Below are 17,780 nucleotides of genomic sequence, written 5' to 3'. Positions count from 1 at the left end.
ATATTTTGGCATATTTGCGTAGACAACATTACTTAATACGGAAATTTCATTATTTAGAGATATCATACATAGGTAACATATAAATCAAAGTTAAAGTTAGGACATTGAGTTGGAATTATAATTATTTTAAAAGAACTAACATTGTTTAAAAAAAATAGTTATGACTTTGTTTGCATTCAACAACGAGCCTTTAGTACTGTTATGAAATTTTAACCATCTTAATTAATTAAAAAACTTCTTTTCCTTATATGTGGACACTATCTTTTACTCTAGCCGAAAAATGTGAATAATTGTAATAACCAACTCAATGTTTCTAAATAATGAAGTTTCTGTATTAAATAATGTTGTTTATGTAAACATGCTAAAATAAGAGGGAAAAAGGACTTCTAAACCTAAAAGGAAGAAGAAACCCTAAATATTTGGGGAATAATTAAATGTTTATTCCTAAACATTAAAAAATAATTAAATAACCATTCCTAGATATTAGAAAAATAATTAATTAACTATTTTATCTAGTTAGAAATTAAATTTTAATAAAGGGTAAAAGCACGAAGCCTATTAGCGAAATATTATTCGCATATTTACCCTTTAAATTTTATTTCAAACTAGATAAAGTAGTTATTTAATTATTTTTTTAATATTTTAGAAATAATTATTTAATTATTTTCCTAATAGTTAGTAATTAATATTTAATTACTTCATATGTAACATATAAATCAAAGTTAAACGTAGGACTTTGAGTTGAATATTACAATTATTTTTAAAAAAAACTAACACTTTAAAAAAAGTAGCTATGACTTTGTTTGGCATTCAATAAGAAATTTTATTACTGTTATGGAATTTTAACCACTTAATTAATTTTAAAAAATAATTTTCTCATATATGTCCTCTATTTTTCCATGTTCTTTAGACGAAAAATATGAATAATATGTAAAACAAGTAATGTAGTACTGAACTAGCATTCAAATAGAACATCTTGAGCTTTGAGTTCCCAGCAAATTCAAACACCCTAAGCATTCATAAGTGGACTAAAATAAATTTATAAAATTAGGATAAATTCTGGGCTTTGTCATTTATTTTAAATTATATTAAAGTGCACCAAATTAAATTTTTAATATTTTATAATAAAAGAAGTAGCACTAGCCACTAAATTTGAGTAGAAATAGAAGAGCTTAAACTTTGAGGTTCGCTTTTTCAGTGATCGGCTTGCTTAAAAATTATTGCTATATAGTACAAATTATGATAAAAAGACATGGTTTCTACAAAATTGAATTTTATTTATATAAGTCGGGTAAGTTAATTTTCACAAGAATTTATGATTTTAGAAATAATTATTTAATATAAAACAACAATAATCTAGGTGATATTATAAGTCTTCTATTTCAAAATACCAAGAGACTCTTTAATTAATCCTTGTTTTCTTTCTTCAGAGTGCAAATCAATTGTTAGAGAAAGAGACAAAACCGTAAAGTAAATTACACAAAAATCAACCTCAAGAGTTTAGATTACTAAAATATAAGAATTTTAGGTTGCTTAGATTAAAAACATTAACAACTATTGCCAACTCAAGCGGTTTTATTTTTTTAAGAAAATGTTAATAAAATACTTTTTAAAAGTATTATAGTAAAGTTTTGTAGTTTGTCCGGGTGTCTATAAATCTATCTAACAGATAGTTATTTCATGTCATTGCAAATAGATATCAAACTATGGATCTATGTGTTATTAATATTACCTATCACTATTGAGCTAATAGGACTGATTTTTTGGTATTAAGTCAGATAAATAAGATCAAACATTCATTTATTTTTGGAATAAGATTTTTTTAAAATTTTACTTAATATTTTAGGCACTTTTTTTGAATAATAGTTATATAATTTACCCTTACCTTATAGGATCTATCGTAAACAGTCTCTTATTCCGTATAGCAAGTGTAAGGTCTGCGTATGCTCTACTCTCCCCAAACCCGACAACAACAGCAACAACAACAACAACAACTTGGTAAAATTTCGCCAGTGGGGTCTGGGGAGGATAGAGTGTACGCAGACCTTACCCCTACCTCGAGAGTAGAGAGGCTATTTCCGGAAGACCCTCGGCTCAAGAAGACGAAAAGAGAGTCAATATATCAGTAATATCAACAGAAAATAATAGAAAATCCTCCACAAACCCTACTTGTAAAATTATACTAAATTGTTATTGTTATATCTATATAATTTTTAAAATTTGTAGTTACTATACGAGATTACCCTCATAGTAGTAACTAAATAATAATAATGTCAAAATTGTATGCCCTGCCAGTTAAATAAAATAAGAGAACACGTGGTGGGCTTGGGCTCATTTAGCAGAATATATTTAAAAATAAATAAATAAATAAGAGAATTCGATAAAATCAAAGTCTAAATCGCCCAAATTAGAATCGTCATTGACGAAGCTCCGTATAAAACCCTTGAGCGCTCTTTCTTCTTCCAAAAAATTAACACTGAAATTCTCGGAAAATACGAAAACAGCCCACAAAAAATCACTAAATGGAGGCGTTTTCTTCAATGGAGGTTTGTCCTCTGTTCATTTGATATAATTTATTATGTTTTCAGTTGATACATGTGTGTGTGTTTGAGTGTGTGTCTGTGTGTATAATGAAATACCGAGTAGGATTATGGAATTGTTGTTATATGGTGAAACCCTAACTGTGAATGGTTGAGTAAGAATTGAAATAACCGCCTGTGGTTGTGTACAAAAAGAAATTGATGGCGTAAAATTGGGTAATTCCCAGTAGAGGCTAAGAAATGATAGATGATTTCTTCTCATCTGCCCTAGCCCTTGCCCTTGTGAGCGGAGCTGCCTGGTACCTTTGCCTGGTAGACGAGGTGCGGAGAGTAGGCCCTTGACACTATCATCATTTAAAAAAATCAATTGGGTATTAGGAAAATAGTAGTTTGAAATCAAATTGAATCACCCACGCCATGGATGATCCTATTTTGGACGAAGGGAGGTGGATTAATTGCGGGGAATTGGTTACAGTATGATAGTTATGTTATAAATGCAGAATAATTGATACCAGGATTGGCATTGTGACGCGATAGATAGTTGAAGAAGTCAAGCTGTTGGTTTACAATAATCACGTTAGGACAAAGGAAGCTTGTCGTAGTGGTGGCTATTCAATAGCTTGTGTTTTTTTTAGCTGTGGCATGCTTTCAAATAATTGTTTTCTTGTATATGTTGACGAAGGAATTATTTTGGTAATATAAGTTTTGTTATGATGTATAAAGGTTTGAATATTCACATGAGATATGATGTACAGTCGTTTCGTGTTATCATGATATGCCATAATGATTTTTGAAAAGAGTAACGTATACTGGTTAATATACATGTATGCATGATGTAAGTACATTGAGATACTTTTAATGGATAGTAAACCTTTCCAGATTACCTTTATGTAACGGCGGGAATAGCTAGGATCGGTGCACCTTGTATAGTGTTGATATAATGTTGTGCCTTTGCTAGTAGTAAGAGAAGAACTAGCAGCAAGTGTGGTTTGCACTAAAACTTCACTAGATGGCTATAGTGACAACCATAGTGACAGTTCAATATTTTGTTCTGCCTTTGAAAAATTCCCGTAATTGAGATGGAAAACTATTTTACTGCACGTTATTGTTTTATATTGCTCAATTACTATGAAATGTTGGCTCTTACTTCATGTTTGATTGAAGTGTACATGTTTTCATAATGCAGATGCAAGTATATACTTGTCCTAAATAAAATGGCTATAATTGCTTTCTTCACTCACCAGTCACTATGACTGACCCCTCCCCTTATCTTTTACAGATTCACTAGCTAAGGTGGGGACTACTCCTCCAGACGTATGACTGTTAGTAGAGAGTTGATTCAAAGTAAGCCCCGCATTTGCTACGCGTGGGTAGTATCTTATACTATTTTTTTAGACTAGTTTGTATGTTTTTTGGATATAATTCTAGAGTTTGCTTCACTAGTCGGTGTTAGGATTGTAGAACTAGTTTTGTAAGTCTAGTTTTGTGCTATTTTTGGATTTTGGTCGTTTTAGTGTCCTTGGTTTGTGATTTGGTGACACTTGCGAATGTTATATGTGCTGGGATTATTGATAGGCTAATACGGAGATTATTGGAATGCTACATAGGAGATTCTTTCGGATTTTCGTTATGAAAATGGTCTTGCTAGGTGAGCCAAGTTTCACTTGGTGTCGATCATGGTCCTAAATTGGGTTCTGACAAATATAGTTCAAGAGAAAGCCCGTAAATGTGTTCGTACCATTGTTGTAAACATGCGTCCTCCCTGATTGGGGAAACATGATTATTTTTATTAAATTTGTTTCCTTTTTGTCCATATGATATCGGATTCTTGGTGTCTGCACTTTCCTTTATGTTTGTTTGTTCTCTTTTATTTATATTTCCTTCTAGAAGCTTATGAAGGGTTAGGGTATGATCACTTAATAAAACATTCATTACAATTCCATATGAAAATAAAGAATGAATTTCTGATCATAAATGATGTTGATGCATGTCTGATCTAATGTACTTTTTGTGCTTTGTTATTCTCTCTTTTCATGAAGCCATGGCTTCCCAGCAAGAGCATCAGAAAAAAGAGGCAGTTGAAAAACCTCCAGAAATTGATGTAGTCGAAAAATCCAACAATCAGGTTGGAGAAAGTTCTGGTGCCCTGCCGCATCTTGTACGGATTCACGTAACTGACCGTGACGCCACAGACTCATCTAGTGACGAGGAGAAGGCTGGAGGAGAGAAGTCAGAGCAACATGGAAAGACGTGTGTAAAGGAAATCATCATTGAGAATGGAAAGACTGAGGTCATTCCGAAGAAGAAATCCAAAGAGAAGAAAGATATAACGGTGCTGCAAGGAGATGTGAAGAAGTACCGAGGGGTTAGACAGCGAAAGTGGGGCAAGTGGGCAGCAGAGATTCGAGATGCGCGGAGGAAAACTCGGCTTTGGTTGGGAACTTTTGACACTGCTGAAGAAGCTGCTTTGGCTTATGACAAGGCGGCCATTGAAATAAGAGGTGCTAATACTTTTACAAACATCCTCAAGCCACCACCAAGGGAGATGCTTCAAACAGATGATGCTAGGGTTTGATAAATGCTTCACAATTTTTTCTGTACCTTTTCTGAATTGGTAAACTTGGCTAGTTCCCAACTAATTGGAATGCTCTGTTTCTTAAGCGTGTGATTTCATAACATGTTTGCCAATTATAAGATGTTTTTTTCTTTATCAATCTAGCCTCCTTTAATTTTGTGAACATGGGTTTGGTAATGCTTTTTAAATTTACAACATGTTTTGGATGTTGAAGAAACTGCAGTTTGCATTGTTAGCTGGCTTTATAATTTTTCTTTTTTGGAAGTTTCTCTTTTCTACATTTTATTCGGATATTTTGATTTGTCAATGTCTTTCAATGTTTATTTCTTTTTTGTCTTCTGAATTGATTTTAGCTTAATTTAACTTCATTTATTCAAGCATCTCTATGATGAGTAATATTAGTGTGTCAAAGGAAATAACTAATTACCATAGTTGTTACATGTCGATAGTAAAAGCCATGCATGAAAACGTGTGACGAGTAACGTGTATATGTAAGTTAAGCCATTCAAGTTTAGTTGTTTCTGCTTATGTTACTACATTTTGATATTTGACATGATTTCATCTGTCTTGACGCACATTTGTGAATCAAGCAATGTTGTTATAAGATCCTTCAGGATGCTCCCAAGTTTATGTAATGTATGTACTACATGAACTGAGAAAAGGAAATACTAGGTACAATTACGTGCTTTTACTCTTCTAAATAAACTAGCACTCTTAAAACAGTCATGATTTTTGTTTCTGTACTCTATAGAGTTTAGTTGATCTTCCATTTTTATAGTCCTACCTTACTGGCCAGGACATGTGACAACCCATACATCTTAAGTTCGTTTAATTTTTCTTTTTCCATATGGTTTTTGCATATTTTCAAATGGTTATGCATCTGGATTAAGGTAGATGTTTTAGTTATGTTTTATAGGAGTTTTTTGTGAAAACGTAGTAGAATGAATGATGCTCTTCCTGGGAAGTGGTGGCTTAATTCGTTTTTGTTTGTTTGTTCTCTTCTATTTATATTTCCTTCTAGAAGCTTATGAAGCGTTAGGGTACGATCACCTCATATTAATAAGATGCTCATTAAACAATTCTATAAAAAAAATTAACAAAGAAGGTATGATCATAAATGAAGTTTGATGCATGTCTGATCTGATGTACATTTCGTGCTTTGTTTTTTCATGAAGCCATGGCTTCCCAGGAAGAGCATCAGAAAAATGAGGCAGTCGAGAAACCCTCAGAAATTGATGTAGTTGAAAAACCCTCAGAAGTTGATGTAGTTGAAAAACCCTCAAAAATTGATCTAGTTGAAAAATCCATCAATCAGGTCGGAGAAAGTTCTGTGGTCCTGCCGCGTGTTGTGCGGATTCACTTACCGGACTCATCTAGTGACGATGAGGAGAAGGTTGAAGGAGAGAAGTCCAAGCGACATGAAAGGACGTGTGTGAAGGAAATAATCATCGAGAATGGAAAGACCACGGTCATCTCAAAGAAGATGTCCAGAGAGAAGAAAGATATAAAGCTGCTGCAAGAAAATGCGAAGAAACGGATTCACGTACCAGAGTCCGACGCCACAGACTCATCTAGTGACAATGAGGAGAAGGTTGAAGGAGAGAAGTCCAAGCGACATGCACGGATGTGTTTAAACGAAACCATCATCGAGAATGGAAAGACCCAGGTCATCTCAAAGAAGAAGTCCAATGAGAAGAAAGATGTAAAGCTGTTGCAAGAAAATGCGAAGAAACGGATTTGCGTACCGGACTGCGATGCCACAGACTCATCCAGTGGGGATGAGGAGAATGTTGAAGGAGAAAAGTCCAAGCGACATGAACTGACGGGTGCCAAGGAAATCGTCATTGAGAATGGAAAGACCGAGGTCATTTCAAAGAAGAAATCCAAAGAGAAGAAACATAAAAAGCTGCTGCAAGAAAATGTGAAGAAACGGATTCACGTGCTGGACCATGACACAACAGACTCATCTAGTGACGATGAGGTGAAGGCTGAAGGAAAGAAGTCACAGCAGCAGGAAAAGACGTGTGCAAAGGAAATCACCTTTGAAAATGGCAAGACCGAGGTCATTTCAAAGAAGAAATCCAAAGAGAAGAAAGATATAATGCTGCTGCAAGGAAATGTAAATAAATACCGAGGGGTTAGACAGCGCAAATGGGGCAAGTGGGCAGCAGAGATTCGAGATACAAGAAAGAGAACTCGAACTTGGTTGGGAACTTATGACACTGCTTATGAAGCGGCTTTGGCTTATGACAAGGCGGCCATTGAAATAAGAGGTGCTAATGCTTTGACAAACATCATCAAGCCGCCACCACGAAAGGAGATCAACATCATCTTCAAGATACCATCTTTGCCCGCCGATGATGCTAGGGTTTGATAAAGCTTCCCAACTTTACTGTAACTTTTTTTGATTGGTAAACTTGGAAGTTCCCAACTAATTGGTATGTTCTTTTTCTTAAAGCATGTGATATGACCATGACATGTTTTCTGGAACATTATGAACAAAGAAGCTTCTGTATTTATCACTCTCTTCTACTCTCCTTCCTTCAAGTTTGTGGAACAGGGGATTGGTAATGCTTTTTATGTATAGGTAACTGCTGCTTGCATTGTTAACTGGTTTATACTTCATTTTGGGTGTTTCTCTTTTCTATAGTTCAGTCGGATAAGTGTGTCGAAGGAAATAACTAATTACCATAGTGAACATGTCGATAATAAATGCCATGCATGAAAACATGTAAAGATTAACGTGTATATATTAGTACCTTGGACGTGAATTCAAGTTTAGTTTATATGCTTATGTTACTATATATGACATTTTTGACGTGATTTCATCTGTGTTACCTGTTACGCACTCGTGTGAATCAAGCAAGGTTATTGTGATCCTTCAGGATACTCCCAAGTTCATGAAGTGTAAGTGCTACATGATCTGAGAAGAAGATAGTAGGCGCAATTGCTACTGGCACTCTTTAAACAGTCATGAATTTGGTTCTTGTACACAATAGAGTTTAGTTGATCTTCCACTTTTATAGCCCTATCTTACTGAAAAGGACATGCGACAATCCATATATATTAATTTAGTTTATTTTTACCTTTTTCCATATGGTTTTTGCATATTTTTAAACTGTCATGTATCTGGATTAGAGGAAGATCTTTTAGTTATGTTTTTTTAGGATTTTTAATGAAATTTAGCAGGATGAGTGGTGATTTTTGCCAGAAGTTGGTGTCTCGCCCACAGAGTTTTTGATTCAATAAAAAACCAACATTGACAGTTGACATTTAGACTAGGTTTTTGGTGCAGAAATGGTGTGTGTGTGTGTGTGTTTTCCCCCTCCCAGTGTTATACAATATCCAATTCATTAGATAAATCATTCTGTGGCAGTGGCACCTTTATTGTTTTTTAAGTGGTCTTTTGGTCCTATCAGTGATTTATAAGCTAGCAGACAATATAGATAACTTCTGTCACTTTTATTTTTCTTTAATTTTAATTTTAGCTTATACTGTATAATAGTAAACTGAGATGAAACTTAATTGGGATGTCATGGATAACGAGAGTGCCCAATTTTTTGGGGTTGAGGTGTATTTGTTGTAGTATTCCCGGTTAAGATTTACAGCAACAGTAGCTCAAAAATGATATACTTAAGCGAAACAAGCTTTAGAGGGTATTTGGCTAAGCTGGTTACACTAAGCTTTTTGGCTTATCTACGTATTTGGTAAACACCCAAAGTGCGCTAAATGCTTGTAAGCTAAAATCAGCCATAAGCTGGTCGCTCCTAACTTATGGCTTTTCCACTTATAAGCACTTTTAGTTTGACCAACACTTTTACTAGTTTATCCTTAATAATATTTTGTAATTCACAAAATATTTTTTCCAAAATAATTTTTTTAACTTTATCTTTATTCCATATTCGTTGTTCACCCCTTTCTTTACAAACAAATTTTTTAATTTATAATCTTTTGTAAAGTTTTAAGGATTGTTTAGTCATTTAAATATAAGAACAACTTATCAGCACTTTTTAAACAAGACATATCAACTGTTTGTTATCAATTTCAGTATTTCTATCTAAACACGTAAATGTTTATTTAAAAAATTAGTTTCAACACTTAATATTTTTCAGCACTTCAAGCTTATCAGCTATTTACAATCAGCTAATCCACTAATCCAAACGGCTCTTAGTTTACAAGAACAAAAGTTTAAATGACTGTATATTTCTAGTTTCATTGAATTTTACTACAGTACTGAAGCAAATTATACATTCACAAGGAGCTTCTTTCTCCCTTGCAATACATTGAGAATCATAACTATAAAACACTATCAAACCAACTATCACAATGTTTATACTCAAATCAATATATTTCTTCATCAAAATGAATTACAGTCAGACCTCTCTATAACATCATCCCTATATAACAACACTTCACTATAAAAGCCAAGCTTTTCCGGAATCAATTTTCATGTTATGTTTTAATATATTTTCTCTATAACAACACTTTACTATAACATCCAAAATATTCGGAACAGATAACGGTGTTATAGAGAGGTTTGACTGTACTTGCGAATTCTGGTCTTTTGCACAGTTCTCACATAATCTAAGTGCCTTACAGATCTTACGTCAGTTGCCCTTTTAGATTTTTTTTTATAACTGTTGGAAGAAAAACATAAAACTACAAGAAAATCAATAAATATATCTTACCTTAAAACACAGTAACTGACAATATCAGTGTTCCAACCCTATAAATTTGCAAAAAAGAGCAGTTTCTGTGGGGTGCCACTTGCATATCATGCAAGTTTTGGTATTACAAATGTAGCCACAAAGAGACAACAATCAACCAGCTGCCACCTTCATATATACTCTGATATATCATAACTGAAACCACACAGAAAGAAGAATCAGAAAATCAGAGAGAGAGAGAGAGAGAGAGAGAGAGAGAGAGAGAGATTTTGAGTTTCTTGATTTTTCAAGCTAGGTATGTTCATGAATTCTCTCAGATTTTGTGCTGTTTAGTTAAGTTTTTGATGTTTGATTTTAATTCTGTGTGCTTCAACACGCAGAAAAACACACATTTAAATTTATATGTCTAAATTCCAGTGATGGATTTATAACATTTTTTCCGATGTATGTGCTGAATTTTTCTGTTTGAAACACTAGAGGAAGATGGACATCCTTTCCTCTCTCTCTTAATGAAATAGATATAGATGTTTTTGACTGTTGATATCCTTATAAACAACTCGATTCTGTTGATTTACTGTCTATTTTTCCTCTAGGGTTTTAACTTTTAAGTGAATCTAAAAGTTTTAAGTGAGTTGGTGTTTTGCGTCAATGGATGCAAAACTTGACATAAATAATACTATGTCTTTTTAAAGAATTCTTAAATATATATAGTTCGAGCTGAAGATAATAGATGCTTATGGTAAAGATTTTAAATGAATCTAAAAGTTTTAAGTGAGTTGGTGTTTTGTGACAATGGATACAAACCTTAACATAAATAGAACTATATGTTTTTGAAGAATTCTAAAGTTTATATAGTTTATTGATAAAATGTTCGTTATCCAATTATAGAGAAAAAAGTATTTATGATCATAATGCGCGTCTAACGTATTTTGTTCTTTCTTTCCTTTCATAAAGCCATGGCCTCCAAGGAAGAGCATCAAGAGAATGAGGCTATGGAAAAACCCTCAAAAAACGCCGGGGAAAGTTCCGCTATCCTTGCGCCTCTTGTACGGATGCACGATTCCCCTAATGACAAGGAAGAGAAGGCGGAAGGAGAGAAGTCAGAACGACATGAAAAGGCAATCATCATCGAGAATGAAAAGACTGATGCGAGAAAATGCGAAAAGAAGCTGCTGCAAGGAAATGCGAAGAAGTACAAAGGAGTTAGACAGCGAAAATGGGGCAAGTGGGTGGCAGAAGTACGCGATACAAGAAAAAAGAATCGGATTTGGTTAGGAACTTTTAACACTGCTGAAGAAGCCGCTTTGGCTTATGACAAAGCGGTCATTGAAATGAGAGGTGTTGATGCTGTGACAAACATCCTCAAGCCACCACCAAGGGAACCACCACCAAAGGAAATCAACTTCATTAATCCACCACCATCTTCATCTACTAGGGTTTGAGAAATTAATGCTTTACTGTTTTAATGTACTACTTTATATGAACTAGTAAATGTGGCTAACTCTCAACTTTCTTTTTTCTTAAAGTATGTAATATGACAAGTTTCCTGGACAATAGTGGAAAAATAAACTTGTATCTTTATCAATCTCTCTCCCTTTTTATTTTGGTGTTAATAAAGATAATTAGGGAAAATGCATAAGTACCCCCTCACCTATACCCGGATTCTCAACTACACACTTTTTCTTTGCGGAAATCCTATTACCCCCCTAAACTTTTTTTAAATGAAATTATTGCACCCTTAACGCTCACGTGGCAGAGTGTGTGTATTTCACTCTTCCAAAGGAGAGTGAGAAGCAAGAAAAAACGATTTTCAGATCATTTTTTATTCTTTTTTACCATTTTTTCTTACTTTTTTTTTCCTTTTCCTTTTCCTTTTGCTTTATATTTTTTCTTTTACTTTTTTTTTCGTTTCTTCTCTAATTCCGGCGGATATTCATTCACCGGCAACTTTGTCTAACCGTTTTTCTTCCATTTTTTCTTTTCCTACACACAAATTAAACTCTCAAAAAGATCTATTCATAAGCAAAGCAAAATACACTCAGATTTGGGGGGAAAAATTCATCATCGGAAAACCTTTCCATGCCGGAAAAAAATGATGTATTGAAATTTTAACTGGAAAAAGTCTTCTCAGCTTATATTCGTTTTTATTTCTTTTGCTCTTCCTCCCACACATAAATTACACTTTCAAGAAANTTCTTTTGCTCTTCCTCCCACACATAAATTATAATTCAAGAAATATATACATATATATAACAAAACACACTTAGATCGGGAAAAAAAAGTTCGCATGAAAAAATAGTGTTTGCGAAATTCCGACGACCACCATTTTATGCCGCCGGTGACCAAAACAAAAAGAAATAGAATGAAATAACCAAAAAAAATGAGAATAATAAGAAATAAGAAAAAAGGATAAGAAAAAGAAGAAAGAATAAAAAAAGTACTAAAAATACATGTGGGGGCGCGTGTAGTTCACCACTTGCCAAGAGTTTGGTTGTCAGCGTAAAGGGTGCAAATAATTCCATTTAAGAAAAGTTTAGGGGTAATAGAATTCCCGCAAAGAAAAAGTGTGTAGTTAAAAATGCGGGTATAGGTCAGGGGGTACTTATGCTTTTTCCCAAGATAATTATCTAACTAAAGCTAAGTAGCATTACAAAAGTCTCACAACTACATCCTATGGGGATTAGATACATGAGTAGTAGGAGACAAAGGCAGACTTATGTTGTAAAGAGAGGGATCACCGGTATCCGCTACTAGCTATAATTTTTATTAAGGGGTTGTCAAAATATATAAAAGTAAACATACGAGAAAACTAAGGGAAGTCAATACGTAATATGTATACATATAAAAAATTAATTACCTACCTAGATAGTGTATTTTTCCCGCGAAGGGGTGTCATTTAACACCCCTTCCTATAAGGTGGCTCCGTCATCGGGTACCCGGAATATTCGGCATAAATTTTATGTATACATGTATATGTTTTTAAAAATAGTGACAATATTAGTGGTGACACCCTATATACAAAACAGATTTGGTTGAATGAAAAAGTGCACCCACGATCTTCAAATTCTGGGTCTGCCACTGGTAGGAGATAAAGCATTATTACAAAACATTGAGGAGCCCAAAACAAGCCAAATTATTACACAAGCTTCCCATAATATTCTTCTTTTGTTGCGAAAAGGGAATTAAATTAAAATAAATTTTGTTTCGAATTTAATACAAAATAATTGAATTACTTGGAAATATCAATAAATAAGTATATTAGTACTTCATCGATATATTTTATTTCCTTCTCACTAATTATCCATTGTCCTTGCCTTATTTGTCATTTAATTAATGGTCATAATTAGGAAATAATAGACTTCTGAATTACCATTAGTACCAAACCCGGAGTAAGAGTTTGGTACTAATGCTTTTAAGTTTGCTGCATGTTTTTGGTGTAGAGGAGACTGTAGCTAGCTTGAATTGTTAAAATGGCTTGATTTAGGTTGGCTTCGAAGGATCGTATTAGAGCCGACTAAATTCGGATTTGCTCCGTAAAGTTCCACATTAGGGAGTGATCACGCCCAACTATGCCTTATAAAAAAGACTAAGCGGTCGCTGCAAATATAATCCGGTTTACAAGTCCGGAGTCGAATCCCACAGAGAACTAAGGTTTAGCTACAGCTGTTCACTATCACCAAGAAGACAAGCTTGAACAATTCCTAACTTATAGATATTAAGATTCTTCTGTTTAACTAATTAACTAACAAATTAAAATAGTAAATTAACAACTAACGATACTGAGGGTTAGAGAAAAGATTAAGGAGGTCTAGAGTTATGATTTTCCCAATTGTCGGAATCCTTCCCGCTATGTCTTCTATAATTTCGCCTAAGTATTCTCTACCGATCATGAGCACTCTTATTACCGTAAATCTCTCCCGAGTAATTACGACAATTTACTAGACGCGCTCTCCCGAGCTACGCTAGCTGGCTTTTAATACAGCTCACTTCAGATCGCACCCAAGGCTTCGTTATCCCTAATCCCACCTTTAAACCCTCGGTTATTGATCCCTCATATACTCTGGGAGTGGTGTTGTTCAACAATTACCTAAATATGCACTCTCTCCCGAGTTATGCATACTAAATAGGCACAGCTAATTGAGAGCTCTTCAACCAACCACAATATAAACGTAGTTGAACAAATAGAGAAAAGCTATGGCTCAATTATATAAAAACATAACAAGAATTTATCCTACAAAAGTTTCTATCAAACTCTAGATAACAAATTAGCTATTCATAATAGTATGTAAAACTAAAATACTAAAAGTCATAACCAACAATGAAAAATAGGAAGAGGAAGGAAAAACTCGTAAAAGAATTCTCCGCCTTGCTCCCAATGTGTTCTTGCCTCCTTAGGTCGAATCTATGTCCAAAATATGTCCCCTCTCTTCAAAATAGGTTTAGGACCCCTTTTATACAAGTTGGAATAGTGTAGGGCCGAAATAAACTTGTCCCGGACGAAATAGGACTTCTTTTTTACGCCTGGAGGGGCGCGGCCGCGGTCAAAACGCGGTAGGACCGCGGCCAGACAAGCTCTCTGATTTCTGCCGCGGTCAGTTCCGCGGTCGCGGTTTCGACCGAATTTTTCACCCTGTTCCGTTTGGAATTTGGAAAAACGTAAAACATGAAAGTTGTAGCCTTTGAATTAGATTTCCAACCATATATTGTGGAGCCCAAATGGAGTTCTGAGCAAAAAGTTATGTCTATTTTACTAGACAGTGCGCAATATGCCTCCTCAAGTCTTCGTTCGTACTTAATTATCAAATTTGACCCCGAACACGATCCCGGCTTAATTCCTTGAGCTTTTACTCAGACTTCAAAGCTTCAAATCACTTAAATTCATTCCATAACATCTATATAGCTCGGAATCACACCTACAAGGCATAAAACACAATTAGTGCAAAACACTAGCGATTAAAGCGCAAACTCAATTAAAGTGCAGTAAATTCGAGTGTAATAAGCGACTAAAATATGCAATTATAGCCTATCATCGGGGAGTAAAGCAGAGGCGTATCTAGAATTTCAACAGCATGGGTGCACCATTATCTTTTGAGATGGATATTTATTTGATTTAACTATATAAACTTTTATATGATACAACTAGTTGACGAGTAAACTATACTTCAACTATTAGCATCATTTACACGTCCTTGACGAGTTTCAATACTTTAAAAACTATCAATAATAGCATCATTACGTACCATTTTACATACCTTATGCTTTATATAGCAAATTAAAAATTATTTTAAAAAAAATTAATCCACAGATCATTTTTATGTACTTCTATTTCCTACAGATATGTTATTTGCATTTTTTGTTTATAGTGAGAGTTCAAGATTAATTTTATTATCTTTTCTAGCACTTTATTTTTTGATAAAATGTAAAAGTTTTTTTTTGATAAATCAACCATTCAATTTTGAAGTTCTCTTTATTAACAAACACTTACGACTTACTTCTATAAATGTTATCACTGATAATTTTCAAGAGGAAAAAATAAAAGCATATTCCATAAAACATTATGTTGAAGGAAAGAAAATATTTTTGTTTCAGGGATGGAGAAATTCAAAAGTCAAAAGAATGTCCAAGACAAAGAAACCAAAAAAGAAAAGAAAATAATAAAGGAACAGAATCATTTTTTTTTAGTTAAAAAGCCGAAAGGTGCAGGCTGGAATATTGGTTCATAGGCAGTTATTTAAGTAAGTAAACGAGAAAAAATTAGTCCGATACATAAGGAGGGGAGGGGATGTTAGAAAAATAATAATCGAAAACGAAATTGAAGAAGGCTTGAGGCGTGAGAACGACTTTCCTTAAAAAAGATATTGTCCGTATACAAATTGGGGAAATACAAACAATCTTCTTTACGATACAACAAGCCAAGAAATTACTTGCAGAATTTTTCTATATCCACTTTGTTGGAAGAACTTCTATTTATAGGCAACCATCAGACCTTTTCAAAAAAGATGTGTTCTTTCATAAACAGACGCATCTGTTTGTTCAAATAAAACAGATTTAATTGTAGAAATAAATAAAAAATAAAATATTTATTTTAGGTCCGGCCCGGATTAATATATATAATATCTATACTATATTAAAAGCACGAAGGCCCTTAGCGAAATGTCGTTCGTCTTTTTTGCCCTTTAAAAATAGAGTTCACACTAAATGAAATAGTCATTTAACCATTTTCTTAATATTTGAAAATATTTATTTAGTTAATTTCCTAATATTTAGGAATAGTCAATTAATTATTTTCCTTATATTTAGAGCTTTGATATTTGAATTTTCTTCCATTCTAGAAGTTCAATGACGGCATTCTAAGAATAGTCAAAAATAATATGCACACTATTTTTTCGGTCATAATATCATTTTAGGAAACCTTAAATCTTAGAGAATTCATTTAATTTTTCAATTCCTTCGTTAGGAAAGTTTAGTTCTTTTCAAATGCTTCCTAACAAAGTTTCGTTCTTTTTCAAACTCTTAAAAATATACTCCGAATTATATTAGACAAAATAGCAATTTAGTTATTTCTTAATTTTAAGGATTTTAAAATTAGCTAATTTCATGAATATTTACAAGATCAACCCCTTAAACCTTGCTTGAAGCGGCACCACTTCAATATTCATATAGGTGAAATTAGCTACAATGTTCCTGTTACTAAAAACATTTACTAATTTCATTAAGATTTAATTCAACATCTTCGTGTAACAGTTTGCACCACGAAGTTTGTTATTTTTCCCTAGTTATTTCAGATATTTAACAACTTCTTGACTCCTCCCATAACAATATATAGTACATTGGAATTAAGGCTCCGAAAGGAGATCGATGCTTAAGCAATACAAAACAACTTTATTACCTCATTGAACTTATTTTGTTAGAGTGTATACTAACTCAAAGTTGGGTTCCTGTCGCTTGTATTCAATTTAGAGGTTTTAGCCCATTCCTTCACAAGTTTGTTGTACTACAATTCTCGTCAATGGTTTGGTAAGAGGATCTGCCAAATTCTTATTCGATCTCACATACACAATAGTTATAGTACCATTTGTGACTAATTCTCTTATATAAGCGTGCCTTAGGCTTATATGTCTTGATTTCCCATTATATATCTTATTGTGAGCCACACACATGGTAGTCTCACTATCACAAAATACAGAAATGGCTGGCATAGGTAGTGGCCACAACTTTATATCTAATAACATGTTCCTCAACCATTCTGCTTCTTTCCCAGCAGCTGCTAATGCTATGAATTCAGATTCCATCGTAGAATGAGAAATACAAGTTTGTTTCTTGGATGCCCAACTAATGGCACCACCTCCCAAAATAAATATCCATCCTGAAGTAGATTTATTATCATTAACACTGGTAATCCAACTTGCATCAGAATATCCCTCCAAAACAGTGGGAAAACCATTATAGCAAATGCCCAAATATTTTGTATATTTTAAATATCTAAGTACTCTAGTTATTGCTTTCCAATGATCATTACTTGGATTACTAGTAAACCTTGAAACTTTACAAACAACAAATGCTATATCAGGTCTTGTACAATGCATTGCATACATTATACTACCTATTGCACTTGCATGCTCTAATTGGGCTATTGCTCTTCCAGTATTTTCAGTTAGCTTGATACTGGAGTCATAAGGAGTATTAAACTCCTTTATGCCTAAATGACTGAACTTAGCAAGGATTTTATCAATATAATGCGATTGTGATGTCATTCATTTGTTCTCTCTTTTCACCTTTATGCCTAGAATAGTATCTACTTCATTTAAGTCTTTCATCTTAAAAACTGAAGTTAGATACTTCTTGGTTTCAGTAATACCAAGCATATTTGTACCAAAAATTAGCATGTCATCAACATATAGACAAATGATAACTCCGTATTCTTTTGTGAACTTGGAGTAGATACATTTGTCAGCATGATTATGTATGAATCCATTTGATAGTACAACACTATCAAAC

General features: G+C 33.7%; 2 protein-coding genes across 3 annotated transcripts; both read left to right on the top strand.

The window, feature by feature from the left end:
- Nucleotides 2,380-7,764, top strand: LOC109231099. Of its 2 annotated transcripts, XM_019396661.1 has the most exons (4): nucleotides 2,380-2,546; nucleotides 3,820-3,884; nucleotides 4,580-5,041; nucleotides 6,291-7,764. In XM_019396661.1, the coding sequence occupies exons 2-4, from the start codon at nucleotides 3,857-3,859 to the stop codon at nucleotides 7,487-7,489; spliced, it is 1,689 nt and encodes a 562-aa protein (XP_019252206.1). In that variant the 5' UTR covers nucleotides 2,380-2,546; nucleotides 3,820-3,856; the 3' UTR covers nucleotides 7,490-7,764. The 2 variants fall into 2 exon arrangements, with proteins under 2 accessions (XP_019252206.1, XP_019252214.1); XM_019396669.1 differs by lacking the exon at nucleotides 3,820-3,884 and having other exon boundaries at nucleotides 2,392-2,546.
- Nucleotides 9,776-11,338, top strand: LOC109231115 (ethylene-responsive transcription factor CRF3-like). The gene is made up of 2 exons (XM_019396680.1): nucleotides 9,776-10,077; nucleotides 10,737-11,338. Exon 2 carries the CDS (start codon nucleotides 10,739-10,741, stop codon nucleotides 11,222-11,224), a length of 486 nt encoding a protein of 161 aa, XP_019252225.1. The 5' UTR covers nucleotides 9,776-10,077; nucleotides 10,737-10,738; the 3' UTR covers nucleotides 11,225-11,338.

This window comes from Nicotiana attenuata, chromosome 1 (genome assembly GCF_001879085.1).
Source record: "Nicotiana attenuata strain UT chromosome 1, NIATTr2, whole genome shotgun sequence".
Taxonomy (NCBI): Eukaryota; Viridiplantae; Streptophyta; class Magnoliopsida; order Solanales; family Solanaceae; genus Nicotiana; species Nicotiana attenuata.
This window is presented reverse-complemented; position numbering and strand designations above follow the sequence as displayed.

Excerpts from the sequence above, each read along its gene's own strand:
- LOC109231115 (XM_019396680.1), top strand. The coding sequence starts at position 10,739 with ATGGCCTCCAAGGAAGAGCATCAAGAGAATGAGGCTATGGAAAAACCC.
- LOC109231099 (XM_019396661.1), top strand. The coding sequence starts at position 3,857 with ATGACTGTTAGTAGAGAGTTGATTCAAA. Across the intron at positions 3,885-4,579 it reads TAGTAGAGAGTTGATTCAAA|CCATGGCTTCCCAGCAAGAG; the intron begins GTAAGCCCCGCA and ends CTTTTCATGAAG. Across the intron at positions 5,042-6,290 it reads GGCGGCCATTGAAATAAGAG|CCATGGCTTCCCAGGAAGAG; the intron begins GTGCTAATACTT and ends TTTTTCATGAAG.